Below are 17,350 nucleotides of genomic sequence, written 5' to 3'. Positions count from 1 at the left end.
TGATACTAGTTCATTTATCATTTTAGAGTACTACCTCTAAGAAAGATATTGCAAACTAAAGAGGATACAGCATTTCATATAGGAAAGGAAGAGCATCTATGAACCATCCAACTAAAACTGTTTTATATCACTAAGTGTCTGGAAATTACACAGAAAACATTATGTTGTTTTTTTGTTTTGTTTTGTTTTGTTTTGTTTTGTTTGTTTTCTTAACCTGCATGTTATAATTATGGGTGTATTCTTCTAAGTTAATCATAGGTGATTTGAAAAGATCTGTGCCATAGTTTTCAGTAAATGTCATTGAATTTAGAATAAATATCTGTATGTATAGAAAATTTACAGGGATCTCTTATTTAGTTCCTCAGAAGCCATGATTCCACATACAGAGAAAATTTAGTCCAAACACAAGAAAATACTGATTTAGAAAAAATAAAATAAGAGAATGAGGAAAAAAAAAAAAAAAGTTTGTAGACAATTCAACAGTGTCAAACAGAAAATTTAGAACAGTGATATGGAGGGCTAAAGAAAAAGAAAACCTTTGATACAGGAATACTTGTTCCCATTTTGTAAAATACTGTGTCAATTTCTGCTATGCACATTTACAAATAAGTGTGGAAATAAAACATTTTTATATTTATGTATTCTGAACTATTAGCATTTATTTTATTGATGTTACTCCTTATTTGTACTGGTATGAGAATAGTTTTTTTTTGTATTATGAATCTCATGATATATCTTATGTTTCAATATAAATATTCATATTTGCTTAATAATAAACTCCTTCAATGAAATTCCCTTTTCTAATAAAGGAGGATTTTTGAATTATATTTCTTAGAAGCAAGTACTTGTTATGGTAAACTACATTTTAACATAGAAGAGATGGAAAATGTTGGTTTTTTTATTGCTTTAAATCATTCTTAGTCGCCATACAAGGAAGCATATTGTTATCTAGTAGGCAAGAAGATAATACTTTTATTATTCAAATGCATTAGCTGAAGCAGTGAAGAACCTTGAGATTACCATCAATACAATTGTTTATTGAATGGGTGGATATTCTGCATTTACAGAATTTCATTTCTGAAATCTCCTCACGTGGATGTATAGTCATGTTAAGTCAAGATGTTTAGATAGCGTTTATACACTTTTGTAATGGTTGTTCAGAATTATCAGAGAGACTCATTTTATGAATTGTGTTCTAATAAACAGAACAAGAATTGCATTTGAACTCAAGCTGCAAAAGACAAACAAATCAACAGACTTGCGTATTCCTTCTTCTCTGTGTACAATGTTTAATGTCTTAGTTGATGCCAAAAAACAGACAGCTAAACTCTGCATTCTGGATGGAGGGCAAGAGGTAAGTGAAAATTTGTATGCTTAATTCCTATGTTCAGTTAATCTGAAATGTCTCACTCCATGGACTGTCTCTAGTAGATTAATTTCAAATTAACTGAAAGGTGTCATGTAGCACTCTGTACAAGAGCTTGCATAGACTGCTCCTTAGAAGCATCACTCAAAACACTACCCCTTATCCTCCACCAGAGAAGACACAGAGTGCTTCTGTAATTTATTTGCTGTGACCTGTAAGTCTGTAGACAATCAGAGGATTTCTTGATTCACAGCCACTCTGGGAATTTCTCTTGAGTTACAGCAGATCATCAGCCCTCTTCAGGACTCTTTTGTAATAGTAAAATAGAGCCAAAACATTGTCCTTTGCAGCCAGGTTTTAATTGAGTAAGATTTGTTTTAATTGGCTCATACACTTAGCACTCATGCCTGTGAACATGATGAAAATAGAGGAAAGAAATAATCAGCTAATTTAATGGGATTTGTTTTTGATTTCCAAGGTCAAAGATCATTTTGGTAGTCATCTGCTACTGGGATTGTAGATTCTCCACAGTTGAAGCACTGATGTATTTCTGAAGGAAATACAGGCTTCACTGACTACTGTACTTCCCATTTTGTCACTCTCAGCAGGAATAATACACAAAGTGAAAAAGGGCATACTGTGTACACTGGTGAGATTACAAGCATAAAATTAAAACTGTTCTTGCTATGCATTAGTACTAATGCATTAGTGTAATCTTGTTTTGGAGAGAGAGTAAAAATATTTGTCAGAACTTGGCAACAAAAAAATGTGCTTTGGACAGGTTTATATTGGTCACATTATTATTGGTCATATTGTTTCTGTTGATTTTCCGATTTCTGTACTGTGCTTTTCATTTTATTAATTCATCTTTTTGAGTTAGTGTATTCAATGTAATTGTCTTTTTTTTTTTTTTTTTTTTTTTTTCCCAATTCAATGAGACATTCATCATTTCCCTGTTCTACCTTGTCATCTTTATTTTTCCTTTTGGTTTTCCGTGACATGAACCAGTTTGCTAGTCAATGGGTAAGTAAGTGTTTTTTCATTGTTTTTTAGTCCACATTTTTTCTTTGGTTATTAACTGCCATTTTTTATTTTAAGTGGAAATAGTGGTGATTTTGTTGTTGTTTGCTAACCTACCCCTAGAAATTCCCTTACAGACTGACCTTTCTAGATCATCAGCTTCTAAGTTTCCTCATTCATCCTCTTAAGGTTGTTCCAGATGAATTCTTCACTCTTCTTTTCAGACCCAGTGTCTTGTTTTATTGTATTACAAAGTAAAAAGACTCTTGCGCCTCTCAGTGAAGCAAAATAGCAACAAACAACTTTCGTGCTCATCAGAATTTAACCACAACTAGCAGCTGTTCACCATAGGTGTTACTGCCTGGTTCATCTTTTACTTATTGTCTGAGCAGTAACCTGCACACATGTGCATGCCCTTCTTGAGGAAAAAGCAATACCAATGCCACCATAACGAGCTGCAGAGAGATGCCTCATTTTCCACAATCACACCATCCCCTTCACCTGCTCTGCATTATATCTCCTGCATTTTCAGCCTGTCCCCCTCAGAAACAAAGTTCAGCATTCACTGTTACCTTTTGGACTGCAGACGCTCACCATATTCTCTTCTGAAATCTCCTCTTTCTGTAGATTTTCAAGCTCCATCATTGAAAATAGAGCTCCATCATAGAGCTCCACCAAGCTCTATCAACCTCCAAACAGAAATACAGCTCTTATTCTCTGCTAGGTCTGACCATGACCCCAAATGCTTCCAGTGCTTTTTTTTTTTTTTTTTTTTTTGACCTGTGATAAAATATTTCAAATATTATTTCAAAGTTCCCAAATAAATCTTCATCCCCATTCATCCAATCAACCAAAAGAATCTCAAATTCTTCATATACCAGAAATTATCAGGCAATGTGGAAACTTTCTTTCTCATGAACTTTGAGTTTCTTCCATTCACAAGGCTGTTTCAGAATAATAATAAAAAATAGGATTTTCAGTCATTTGTAGTTGATATCATAGTTGCTTGAAATGCTTGAAGATTTCTTGGGTGAAATAATTTGGGAATCTGTCCATCTGCTAAAGAAGGCAGAAGAGCATTTCATGACATGAACAGTTGCATTTCTGGCTCCTCAATAACATCTCTGCCATTTCCAATAACTCCTACTTGGCCTCTTCATTTTGAGCTAAGATGTGGTCCTTTATGCCAGTCAAGAAAAGATTTCCATAAGGCCCGAGTAAAAAAAATATATTAAAGGTCTTTTCATTCATCTAAAACTCAACACTGAATAACCATATGACAATTTCTAGAACTTACTGTCCAAGTGATGGAAGGTGTTATTTCATTAAATGGATAGACTTAAACATCTCTTTGAATACAGCATGATCTTTTCAGTCACTGTACAGAGCTATAAGCACTTGTGTATTTTTTTCAGTTAGAGTCAGCTGCAGAAGTTTTCACCCTTTGTTGTCAGATAGGAGGGAGTTGTTACTTACCCTATCATTAGGGCATTCTGGTCATGGTCACCAATAACAGCACCCTGAGTTTATAGTTTAAGTTTGATTGAGTCTCCTAGTTTTCCTATGTTACTTCATTTAGTTCTCAGCATCTTCCCAAATGTCTTCCAGGTAAGTCCATTCTTAGAAAGAGTCCCCAGGTCTACCATTAAGAAAGACTCCACTCCTTCCCTTTTTCATATCGTATCAAAAGCTAAGAGAAGCATACAGGCACAATCAGTACATTGTGTTTGAAGAGGCTGGATGCCTTCTTCATTAGTTGACAGCCACCTTAAGAGGGTTTGAGAAGCAACGTCAAAGGGAGAATTGCCTTATTTCAGATTAACTATGGTCCCCGTAGCCTTATTCATAGCCACCTGTGGTCTTCATAGCCAACAGAATGGCAATTCTTGGGTCACAGCAGAAGGGTACAGTGAGACAGCTAAGTAACATACCAGTTGCTGCTATTTTTCAAAAAGTTGCCTGTTCATCTTACTAGTTTCAGTGTATGTGTGTTCATACATTTTGGACTAGTTGTGTGCTGAACAGTATCCCACACCCTGAACCAGAATTCATTCCTGAACCAGAAGCCAACAGCCCATGTATCCTGAGTCAAATGAATAAGCAGCAGTAAGGGAAACCTTTTTTGTCACACAACATCCATTCATTTTTCAGCCCTTGTTGTTTTGCAATAAATAAATACATAAATAGTTTAAAGCCTGTTAACTTTACAATCTAGATACTGAAATATTCTGGTAAAATTCATGTTTTTGAGTATGGTAGACAGGCAAGAATCACACAGGAAATATTGCTGGAGGCAAGACTCCAGCAGAATATATTTCTACGGCCACTGAGGTAGACAAGTACTTAGTTATGAGCAGGAGCGTATTTGTTGTTTTGTGTAACTGGGTAGTATGAACGGAGTAAATGCCATTGGTCTACACTTCTTAGTGCTCATAGCAGAACATACACAGAACATATTTTAGTTGTTTCAGAATTCCACCTTCCCTGTCATGCTCATAAAAGAAGAGAGACAGTACTTTTCTATTTGGGCAAAAATGAGTGATGTGCCATTTCAGTGGAATATACCACGAGTAGTGCTGTGGATATTGATAGGAAAAAAAAATAAGAAAACAACAGTGGACTCTCTCATTTGATGGGCTTTTTTCTAAAGCTATTTCATAAAATTATAAAATTTAAAGACTCATTTAACTGCATAAATTGTAGAGGTTTATAGCTGATTTGATAGCAAAAGTGCAGAAGAAATTTAACATGCAGGTAGTATTGTTATATATTGGTAGTAACCCTTTTGTTTCAGATGGTCATGTGCAATTTATTTTCAGAGCCATCCAACCTTAAAAGAAGCAAAACAGAAATCTTGAAAAGCTTTTTTTAATTATCCTGTTGTGTTGTTGTTGTTGTTGTTTTTTAAAAAAAAAAAAAAAAAAGTAATTTAAAGTCACCTCCAATATTGGGACAGTGAGGGAACAGAACAGGTTGTTATACTGAGCAGGTTACTATTCTCAGCTGATCACTACAGGAACAAACTCTTCTGTTCCCATAAGTACAGTTGTCCAAAGGCACTAAAATACTTTGTCCTCTTTCAAATATCAGTACTGGGCCTGTTACTAGGAACATAGAGGCAAATTTTGAAGACCAGCTAGAAAGTCATTTTGGGCTATGTCCCATGGCACTTTGCAGCTAAGCATGGCTTTGTCCAGTGTACCTCCTAAATGTATAGCTGCAGTTGTTCATATTTTACTGAGAGTTACTCAAGGGCAGCTGGAAAGCTGGAACTAGATTCTGCATTATCCCAATCAGGGACTTTGGAATCACACTGAATGACTGCACAACATCATGCATTCAAACCATTCAGCTGTGGAAGCTACGTTCAGACTCCAAGTGGACCATGATCATATCAGCCAGCAGAGGAATATAAGGACACAACTATCCATTATCTGGAAAAGGGGTGGGGATTTGTCTGCTCTCACAGAGTAAGCTTGGCAGAAGTAGAAAAGCTGGAGTCCTTTGGGTGCTGGTTTTGGGGATTGTGCGTACTACCTTGTTAGCTCTTACAATTTTATCTTGAATTCTACAATATTTGTAATCTTCCTAAAGCCTATTATCTGGAGTCAAATAATCTTCCATGAGGATCTGAAAATTTGTTTTGTCAGGGGTGGCTGTTTTGATGGAAGTTGGCACTGGAGTGGAGTGGGTTAAAAGAATTTCTGATCTCATGGTTTGCAAAATAAATCTTTGAAAAAAAAAAAAAAAAGAACAAAATTCAGGTTTAAAAAGTCAAGTCTTATTTCTGAAAAAAAAAAAATCAGTTTTGGAAGCTTTTTGTGATTTTTGAATAATTGGAATTTTTTCTTGATTTTCTTGGTCACGAGAAAAGTTACTTACAGATTATATTCCATTGACACAAAATTATATTTTACCTGTGATGATAGAAAAAATAATAATAAAAATGCAAAAATGTAGGAACTGATTTTAGAATATACATATATCCATGAATTTAATGTGTGGTTGAGGTAAATTTGCAGAAGCTTTATGGGAGGGACCACAGTGATTTTTTCACAGATTATAGGAATATGTATGGTTTTGACGTACATCTGTGGTAATATAATAATTTATTGTTTTTAGAGACTAAGAAATCATTGCCTTTTGAAGACTGTGTAAATCACAATGTCACAGACAGTTTATGGATCATTTATGTCCTTAGCAGATATTAGTCAATGCATTAATATGGTTAGAATCAATTATATATAGAACTATGGAAATTTCTTTAATGTATTTATTACATTCTTTTGCTCTTCTGAATTGTTGGCTCATATTTGTCTGAGACCTGTATTCCTGTTTTCCAAGTGTTTTTAAACTTTCATGAAGAAGGTAAAACCAAAGCTTAACACACGTTAAGAGCAGTAGTTAGTATGTGGAATAGATACACGTGCATGGGTAAACACATTTCATAGTTTTACTCTCTCTTAATTTGAATGCAAGTTTAGTAGATGTAGCATTTAGAAAATCATTCCTAAATATATTAAGCAGATCAGATTTAATGTTTTGATTTGTATGGCAACTCTGAGACAGATGAAAAATAGCCTTTAAAAACTCTGAAAACTATTCAGCTGGCAGCTGCTAAGTTAGGCTAATGTTTGTACTGACCTCAGTACTTTTACTCCGAGCATTATGCTGTTAGCTGTTCCAAGTAGCCTTGAACTATGAAGATAGGGTTAGTCTTTACAAGTCACATTTTCTGTGAAGTGGCTATTGGGGACAATCTTTACTGTCAGATAAATGTTTCTAAGGAAGAATTACTGTTTAAATTGATGTGCCTCCTTGACAGAATGGGATCCCTAGTTCCTGTTAATTTCAGGAGGGAACTCTGTAGTATTATCTAAAAAGTCTTTCAGATTTATTTTAAAAGCATTTACTTAAAGGCACCTTCTTTATGAAAAAGAAAAAGACTATGGAGAATGAAGTCTGTTTTATTATGCCTTTTATGGCCTATTAATTTGTTACCATCTATTCTGCTTTGTTGATGAAATTTTAATTTTGCCCTTGCCTGAGCATATTGTAAGATTTGTATAAACTGCAGCTCACTGTGCTAACAGAAAGGCTCTTTTAGGGTGAACAATTGAAGCTCGTTTTATTTCTAGAGGACATTTAAAATAACTTATGAATGAGAGTTGTCAGACATGAAATGCTGTATTAATTAAATCTTATTCTAGTCTTTTTGCTTCTGCAGCTAAACCAACCCTTTAGAAAAAAATACATGGCCACCTTAATTATATAGGAGAAGACAAAAAGTATCCTTCACATTCCTTCGCCTGAATAAGAATAAGAACTCAATTCATCTAAATAATAACCCCATTAGCTGCTTAACTCAACAGTGTACATGGGAAAATTTTCAACACAGAATGTAAGAAAGTGTTGATTGGGTGGATCATTTTCAAGGGTTTGTTCTTCTGATGTTCAAAATGATAATTTTAAGTAAATCTGATCTGGCAGGGTTATCAGCTTTGTACCGTTTATGACTTATGACAAAAGTGTGTGTTCATATACATGCTAATGCTTCTTTATCTTTTGAAAAACAGCAACAGTACCATTCAAAAATAGATGACTTGGTTGAAGAAACTGTTAAAGAAATTATTTCACTTCTTGTTTCAAAGGTAAAACAATTTAGATTTTAATTTATAACAAAGTAGAAATTTTTTCTCTAATTACCAAACTTTTAAAATGTCTTTAAGTATTGTGCAGGTTTGCTATAGCATGGGGGGGGGGGGGGGGGGGAGAGAGGATGGGGGAATAACATGATTTGTAAAGCAGTCATCCAAATAATATTGAATTTACAAAATTAAATTTTATAACCCATAAGGTAAAAAATTTCTGTGCAACTTCCTAATCAGATAGAACTGGTAGGACATGATTATGTCAATATTATCTTATGTAATAGCATGTTCTACTTTTTGTTTAATTTTTCACATGAAAACTTTCTCGCCATCATCAAGTAGTATTTAAATTACTTTTATAGAGAGAGATGAACAACATCTAGAGTATTGGTATAACTTTTAAATGTAATTTTACTTCACAAACCATTTAATTTAAAAATAATATATATTAAGGTAATGCTGTTACTTCTTTAAATTGTTTTTGCAGGCTTTATAATATTTTAAAAGAAAATATGCTTAGAGAATACATGAAGAAAACCTAAATAATGTCTTGTGTTACTGTACGACTCAGAAGAAGTCTTAAGTGTTTAATATAAAAGAAAATGCTTTCAGTCACTAATTGTTTGAAGAACATGGCAGATAATGATAGAACAGAAACATTTTACAAGATGTTTTGCTATTTGTGAATTACAAATTACCCAGAAATACCTGATTCAGAGTAGGAGAAATTAGCCATGCACAAATTGTGAGTTAGTGAGAAAAACTAAGACGGTGGTCATATTTTCATTATGCCTTTGTTTTCATTTGTTAGAGCTTGCAGGCAGGGGGTGAGGGGGAGGAAGAATCTCCTTTAGATTAACCTCCACCACGCTTGCACATGAGTTGAAGAGGAAGTTTTTATAGAATTCTTATAGAAGTTTAAGCAAAATGCACTTGTTGATAAATGTGTAAAAAAAAAAAAAAAAAAAAAAAAAAAGATATTCATTTTCTTCTTTCTTCATGGTGTATTAATGTAAAAATAACTACAAATGGTTTGACTTGGCAGGGCTGAGATTTATAGTTTGTCATCATTCTGAACAAACCTGTCAGGCTTTTTTAGAATTATTAAGGGGGGGTGCATTTAATCAGAGCAAATTATGCTATTAGAAGTTAATCCTTTTAATATGTTTTTAATATATCTGGAATTACAGAACAAGGAGGAAAACAATCATATTCCTTCTGGATATATATACGAATTCTAGCGACGATTGCCATCAGTAAAGAGGGATTTGCATTATTAGTTATCACATAAACTATTACGAGAGGTTGAAATCTCAGAACAGAAAGCAAGTATTTTGTGTCATTGGATGATCATTAGGAGCTTAACCAATCTCTCCTCACTTGAGATACGAAATGCCAGTGACATTGCTTCTGTTTCAAAGTGGAAAGCCTCTGAGGAAGGCTGATGAACTCTCAGTTTTGGCCAGGAAAAAAGCACATCAACGTGCATAATATCCCTGCAAGTTATTTTTTTTTTCATCATATATTTTCATTACTCTTTAGTTTTTGCCTCTGTATTATTTCCGTTGTATTCCAGTGGAATAAGTGTTTCAATATTTGTTTTTAGCTGCAAGTCATCAATGGAAATGAGATACTTTCACTCCAGTGAGACTCTACTTTGTAAAGATTAGAATGTGATTTTTATATGCGAGGCTTGCCAAGCTAAAGCATTTAACAAATGACAGGAATAGCACTAAACAGTGAAACAAAGTGCAGCACGTCTCAGGTTCAGCACGTCAACCAGTTCAGAGAATCGGAGGTATAGGCAGAGATGTTCTTAGAGCTTCACAAGTCTGTACAGTGAGATCTCAGAAAACAAGTTTCCAGCTTCATAACTACCACTTTCATTTAAATGGATATCCTTGACACTGCAGTGTTTTTCTTTCTGATCTTTTGTGTCCCACTTGTATTGGAACCATTTGTTGGCAATGTGGGCACCATGTTGTTTGTAATATTAGCCTCTTCCATAGTGGGTCTTTGCACAATAAGATTTCACACCCTTTTGCAGAAAGCATCCTTGCCAGTCAGATAAAATGAGTATGAGAGTCTGCAGTGCATGAGCAGTGGCTTCTCACAGACATGCAACAGCAAGGCAGAGAGAGGGAATTTGATCTAATAAAGGAACTGTAATTAAACTGTGCATGGTGTGCAGAAGCAACCACCATTTTCTCTGGTAGCTTGTGAAGTGGTTTAATTCCTTGATCAGCGCCTGCATACTAGTGTCTTAATTAATCACTGTAAATATGACAGGTTAGATTGATAAATGACAAATGTAGGCTTGCACTTGCTCCTGCTCCTTGAACTGTTAAGAGCAGGGCTTATTGTAAAGTGATGATCTCAGTTCCTCTGGAGGTGACACTGTTGTGACACTGTTACAGTGCCCATTAACAGCATGCCAGATGGAATTTTATTCTGTCCTCACACTCATAAAATGATACTCGTGGTTGTGGGAATGACTGTATTGGAGCAAGGGATGACTTTTAAAACAATCTTTATATAAACTGGAAGGCAATTCATATGTGTAAAATAAATGTCCACGCGTACAGTGGCTGACATACTTTATGTCATACATCACGATTGACTTAAGCAACATAGCTTCACAGGAACATGAGAAAGGAATTTTTTTGTATTAAGGCTATTTTGGAAAGTTTTAACATTTAGTCTGCAATTAATACAGTTAATAAGAGATTTTGTGTGCGTGTGTTTTTTGGCAAAAAGATCTTTAGATGCGTCTTGCTGGAGACTCCTCCTCCTCAGAGAGTCACAGGTGGAAGCACTGGGGAAAGGAATCCCACCATATCAGAGATGTGGGGCCTACATTTTCTTGCCCCTTGTTGGCCATGCAGTAGTTGTTGCTCTTGCTGAAGATGAGCTGACAGAAATCACTAGTGCAATTACACTTCTGGATGAAATCAGCACTGGGTTTCTTTTCAATAACAAAGATAAGAGGAACTTGATACTGAGATAATCAGCTTTAGCAATTGTGTTCCATCATCTTTGAAACTGTGATCATAGAAACTGTGGTCCTAGAAAACAACGTGTATTTTCTACCCAGAATACATGCTGTGTACACACACTCCTGTATTTAACCATGTAGTCTAGGGACAGCAAAGTGGTATCGGTTTTTAAGAAAAAATTGGGGTTTGGTTTCTATTTCTGCAGTGGTTAAACAGTCATTTCTATCAGCAGGGTCATCAAGAAAGCTGAAAAAAGAATGTTTGCCATGATTTCAGCACTTTGTGTGAGAGAAAGTGATCAGATTGTTGATCAAATCAGTTTGCCTTGTTGAACAATAGAAGTCTGAGTAAGAAAAATTCACATTCTCATTCAAAATATTTACTTCTCATGTTGTGCGTTTTGGTTTTGCTCCGTGCTTTTCCTCCAGGTTGTTTCAGTGTTAGAAGGTGTGCTGTCTAAATTGTCAAGATACGATGAAGGCACTTTCTTCTCTTCGTTAGTTTCATTCACGGTAAGTGTTTGAATTCACAATGCTTCTGTTCTTCTTTCCATGCATGATTCTAAAATAGCACACAATCTGTAGTAGTAAGCACTTACTGTGTGTTATTTTATTTTTAATTTTCTAAAGGTGAAAGCAGCTGCAAAATATGTTGACGTTCCCGTAAGTACAACCTTTTTTTTTTTTTTTCCCTGTGTTAATAATAATTCAAAAAATAGGGGTTTTGTTAGCCCACATTTTTTATTGTTGACATTTTGCTTTCCTACAGAGATTCATTATAGCTTTACACAGAGTATTTAAACAACCACTACAACACTCAGAGGGCATTTCATTTCCCTTAAGCAATGAGTAACTCTCAAAGCAAAGCTTAGAAAGGTTATTCTCAATGCACTTTTTCAGTTGTGGAAGAGTGAGGATTGTAACCTAGATACTCTTTTATGGGGGTCTTTCCAACATTTGGATATATTTTTCAATTGTGGAGGATAAGCCACAAGTAAAAGCATCATCCTTGAATATCCATTATTCATTAATTTCATACTTTAGGACCCAATCTGGTTTATTTAATCCCTTGCTTGCTAAATCTCTTTTTGATTTACCATTGTTTATGCAATGTTTCTATGGTATGAATAAAAACTAAAAAGGGTTGCTGTTGGAGCTATTTTACACATAAAACCAAAATTCAGCTATTAAAATATTTCGTTAGAGTATTATAAATGAATTGTTTTTCTACAATAAAGCACAGAAGTTTCCAGACAAATATTGTCAATATTGCTTTCAAAAATGTTCTTTGTTCTCTTACAAATCTATGTTCTCACTGATTTTAATGTGATTCTAAGACAATCATATTTGCCAAGCATAGGAAAAAATGATTAAAATTATGTTAACGATGTTACATAAATACAGTTATAAACATAGAGCCACAGACGCACTACACTATATGGTTGCTAGAAATTCTTTCAATAATTCTATACTCTCTCTTCCTCTCCCTCCTTGTCATGTAGCTGCAAGTATGGATGTGGCTTAAATGCAAACACAGTAGGCCCAGGGATGAATACTTCTAAAAATGTTATTCTGTGCTTGGAATTCAATTCTTTGTAGTCGAAGGAGTATAGGTACCCCAAAGTGCAGCCCTCTCATTCGGTATAGTTTCAAATATGTGCGAGATTGTACTTTGTTAAATGACTGTGTTCTTCCCCCATACCCCACCTCAATTGGAAGATCTCATTTGTTCACCTTACAGTTGTCCTTGGGGTCTTGGCAACTGGTGGATCTAGGGAAGAATGGGTTGGGGGGCTAAAAGGATGTTGAGGTTTTTTGTTTGTTTGTTCATTTGTTTAAGTGTGTGAATTCAGCAGATTTTTTTTTTTTTTTTTTTATCTTTGATTCCAAGCTGAATATTTGTCAAAGAGGGAAAAATGTGCTGTTTTGTAGTGAAATAAGAAGGAGTTAACTTTTAAAATAGACAAGAGATGTTAGCAGAAAATTAAAGCAATACTAAGCAGAATGTTTTAAGAGGTAGGTAGGATGCAAGAGAAAGGGGATACAAAAAGGGAAAGGTAAATCAAAATAGAAATAAAGGATTCAGAAAGAAGGACATTCTTGGATGGTTCTTGGTCATTTTGAGGAGAAGGTTAATTCTATTAATACAGACAACTTAGATGTTAAGTTTTGTGACACAAGGATGGCAGTCTTCAGCTTCTCAGGGCCAGGGTGGGAAATGTGGACTCAGACTTGCAGTTTGTTTGGCAGATAATTTTGCAAAAATGTTCGGTGTTTCTATCTGCCCTTCTGTTCATTAATCTTTCCAGAAAATTGTGAATAAACCTATCTATCTATCTATCTATCTATATATATATATATCTTTTGGTTTTAACCTGTTTAAGAAAACGTTCAACACGTCTCCATTTTTCAGAATGCTCCTTTAGGAAGTGGTATGTGCACAGTCACAAGGAACTCTCATTGTTTTCCCCAACCACAGTGTACAGGGATATATAAACACTATGTCTGGTTTAGTAACTGAAATACCAACAGAAATATTAGGAACAGTGCAAAACAACCCAGACTAAGAAGAGTAGTGACAATGATAGTTTATGATTTCCTAAAAACAATAACGGAAAGATCTAGTTGCTATTATGCTGTTTTTGTTGGTAATTGTCACAGTGTGCTACACTCTGAAGTGAAAGAAATTGTAGCTGCTGTGCATGTAAAACAAAACAAATGTTTGGAGAAAAATAGCACAAACATTATAAATATTAGCATTACTTCAAGGATACAATTTGTTCTCTTGTTAATGTTCTGCTTTGTTGTTAGAGAATACAGGTGCTGATTTAGCTTGCATTAAAAAAAATAAAAATAAAAATAAAATCACACAAATCTGATACAACTGTTAGTTTCTCTTACAGCCCAAGCAGTCATTAGGAGATGCAGAAGTAAAACCTATTTTTTTTTCTTTCTTTAATGTTCTGTTCACATAGCCAGTTAATTAATGAGAATAGGGAAAGAGTGCAGTACAACAAGGGCAAAAATATGTATTAATCTCAAATGATTACTATTCCTAAATCATTTGGATAATTTCATTGTGTTCAGTTTCTCATCATGTAAGTCAGTTTTGCACACAAATAATTGTGTATCTAGCTCGTCATTTCTATACACATTTGCCTCATTTACAAATATAACCGGAGCAATTACTTATACAAATTGAGCATCCAGTTACATGCATATTTATATACTTCTTTTTGTTCAGAAAGGTATGTTTAAATCCCTTTGTAGGAGCCAGTAATCTATGCCAGTCATTTAGAGGGCACAGAAGGAACCTAATCCTCCCGCACTCCATGTAGGCCACCTGTCATACCAAGTGCACAGAGGCCATTTGAAGGACCCAGGGCTGACAGCAGTGCACAACTCGCACAATGCCAGGCCTCTTACTCTGCTGTTGCCTTTATGCAGGGATCAAAGGTATGAAAAGGGGCCTCACACATGTGCCAGCATTTGACTTATGGGGTCCTGTAGAGGCCAAAGTAGGAACTCTGCCTCCTACCAGGCAGATACACATCAGGACCTTCCAGACACCTCCATTTCCAAATATCACACTTGCACTGCACTGCCTATTTATCTGGTTTTAAGAAGCAAGCAACTTTTGTGTGAAATGGGTGTTTATTAAGGTGTGGACATACTGTGCCATTCACTTTTTAAGCTGGATTTAGTTGGAGACCTCTGTTTAAAAATAAAGAGCACAGAATCTTCTCATGCTCTGTGCTTCTACTACCATCCTCCTCTGTATGCCCAAACCTGGGAACCATCCCCTCTTTTTTTAAATCCATAAAAACAAGCTATTGCAGAATGGGAAGGAAAGCTCTGCATCATCTCTTTTAAGTCAGCAGTGTTTCTGAGATACCTCTTAAATGGAGATCAAAAGGACAGCTGTTATTGCATCAGAAAGTTAAAATAACATAGCAGAACATTGTTAATGGGGGAAAAAAAAGGAGTTTAAGATCAGATTTTGTTGTAGTAACTCTAGAATATTGAAGACCTTTTGTAGCACAGAATTCAGATCCTGGTGCAAACCCTTTCACACTTCTGTTGCCCTGTGGCTTCAATGAAACTATGCATAGATGAAAAAGTGTTTGCATAAACACTTGAAGAATCATGGCTGAAGTTCTGAAGGGCAGTTATCACTTAAAATACACACCTTAGCCCTTGCGAAGATTGCTTTTTAATCTACAAGAAGATACATGACAGGTGAGGAAAATGCATCACATTTTTTGCATTTAAGCACAATAGTATTTTTCATAACCATGTAAGAATAAAATGCTACCTTTATAATGAACCAATTATACAAAGCTTCCTGCCTGGCTCAGGCATTTGATGTGTAAGAAATGAAGGAGATGGGGATCTTGTCATGAGTACAAGTAGTTTCTATTCCAAAAATATGGAATCTCTCTCATTCAAAAGCACAAGTGATGAGCCTTGAGTATTTAGATGAGAAATTTCAGGCAGTGAAATTTTCCAATGTGCTCTTTCATTAGGTGGTGGACACTTAATAAGGAGTTCCTGTGTTTCTCACAATAGCCCCCTCCAGCTCATCACTCCTTTTCACTTCATTGTTACATCTGTGCTGTGGCTAAAACTCCTCCCTCCAGCATGCAGGGGAGGGGAAAGGGGCAGAGAGGATAGCAAATACAAAATAGGAAGAGGTTTGTTATTATATGGTTGGCCCGTAACATCTGTTCTCATCTTTGAAAAATGAATGCTTTGACGGGATAGCAACTTGAAGACTACATTTCTGTCTTGGTAACATCAAGAGTACGAGTATGCTTAATATTTTCTGATGCTAAGAAATGTGCTGTGGCAAATGCCAGAGAGTAAACATCATACAAGTATTTAGAAATGTACATGGGTTTTACTGACATTCATGACAAACCTGCATTATAAAAAGCTGAAATTTAAGTGTATCTCTCCTATAAGGAAAAGCTACTATCAGTAGCAGTATTAAACTTGTTGCAGAGCTTTCAGCAGCAAAATATTTGAGTGTCTAGAACTCAAGGCAATGCAGCATTACTTTTAGCCAGATGCTCCATCACCAGTGGTAGCATGCGTGTCATTCATAATAGAGTTTCTACATCACATTTGAAAATGGAAAAAAGTTTTTAAAAATTTGCCTCCCTGTTAAATAGACAGTATGATAGTGTTTCCTTGTTTAATTGTGAAAGATTAAGCTTTTTCTTCTTTATCTGAATTTGTCACTATAAAAAAGTGACTGTCGATCTGGACCCACCTACCAGTGTAGTAAATATAATAGTAAAAGAGACAACCTGCACCTGTAGGATTAGGTGTAGCAGCAGGAAGTAAGAGCACTTGCAGTATATAATTAAGAAGGATTTTTTTTTTTTTTTTCCCAAACAGCATGTTCATCTTGCCAGGTTAACTAGTGATTAACCCTAAAAAAGAATGTGCTGAAGCCTACACCCTTGTTTAAACTCATTCACTTGCCAGTGTATTCAGTTACTTGTGTAACCAGTGACAAAGTAACCCTATTTACAACTCTTCATTTCCTGGTATTTTATTTGATGTCTTTGTGTTTCCAGTTTCTCCATTCATCTCTTTGTTTGGTTCTCTTTCATTTTCAGATAGGCAAAACATCTTGTCTGTGGTTCTGAATAAAACAAACCTACAATAACTTTTTATCTATCATTATAAAAAAAAAAAACAAAAAAAACTTCTTTTTTCAAGTGGAATTTTTTAGACAAAATGCATTTCTAAACACTTATCCAGATAAATATACCAGGCTAAATATTTCTCCCAAAGATGTGTAAATAACTCTCTCACATTAACTGTTGCAAATGTTCTGCCAGAGATTCAAAGGAGAAAAAATTTATTTTTTGAGTACAGAAGAGATTGGATTGCTAAAGATTGGTCTGATATTAGTAATGAAAAGTCCACTGTGACAGCTACTTAAAGTATATTTCAGTTTGTATTTTAAGGTACATCCAATTGCTTTATTATTATTATTTTTTGTTAGCCTGTTTCTTTTTTTCTGAAACTTAATAAACCAAAATAGTAGAACAATGATAGGATCATGTAATCAGAGGTTCACTTCTGATAATCCCTATTGGGAAAAAAAAAAAAGTTAAAGCATTAACTATGTTTTTTCTATTCATGTTTTAGTGCTTATAATAGCTTTCGTTTCTTCTTTCACATGTTTAGAGAAAACAAATAAAATCATTGCATCCTGTACAGAGAGATAATATTAGGTGATATACTCTTGATTCATTTAATGTTTATTGAGTTTCATCTGCCTTAAGCAAGATGGTTAGTTTG

The 17,350-nt window shown here is 34.9% G+C and overlaps 1 protein-coding gene across 6 annotated transcripts in view; it reads left to right on the top strand.

The window, feature by feature from the left end:
• Positions 1 to 17,350, top strand: part of CADPS2 (calcium dependent secretion activator 2) — a gene marked incomplete at both ends in the record, with an annotated part of 310,262 nt that overhangs the window by 266,386 nt on the left and 26,526 nt on the right. For 4 of the 6 annotated variants that reach the window (XM_084296611.1, XM_084296608.1, XM_084296610.1 and 1 more), the window contains 5 exons: positions 1,207 to 1,354; positions 2,375 to 2,389; positions 7,963 to 8,037; positions 11,462 to 11,545; positions 11,663 to 11,695. In XM_084296611.1, the coding sequence (XP_084152737.1) occupies positions 1,207 to 1,354; positions 2,375 to 2,389; positions 7,963 to 8,037; positions 11,462 to 11,545; positions 11,663 to 11,695 (355 nt within the window). The remainder of the gene's footprint in view (positions 1 to 1,206; positions 1,355 to 2,374; positions 2,390 to 7,962; positions 8,038 to 11,461; positions 11,546 to 11,662; positions 11,696 to 17,350) is intronic. The other 2 variants (XM_084296609.1, XM_084296606.1) reach the window with 1 other exon arrangement.

The sequence above is a fragment of the Netta rufina genome (assembly GCF_964035555.1).
Source record: "Netta rufina genome assembly, chromosome: 1".
Taxonomy (NCBI): Eukaryota; Metazoa; Chordata; class Aves; order Anseriformes; family Anatidae; genus Netta; species Netta rufina.
The sequence above is the reverse complement of the archived record's forward strand: the minus strand, read 5'-3'. Positions and strand labels throughout refer to the sequence as shown.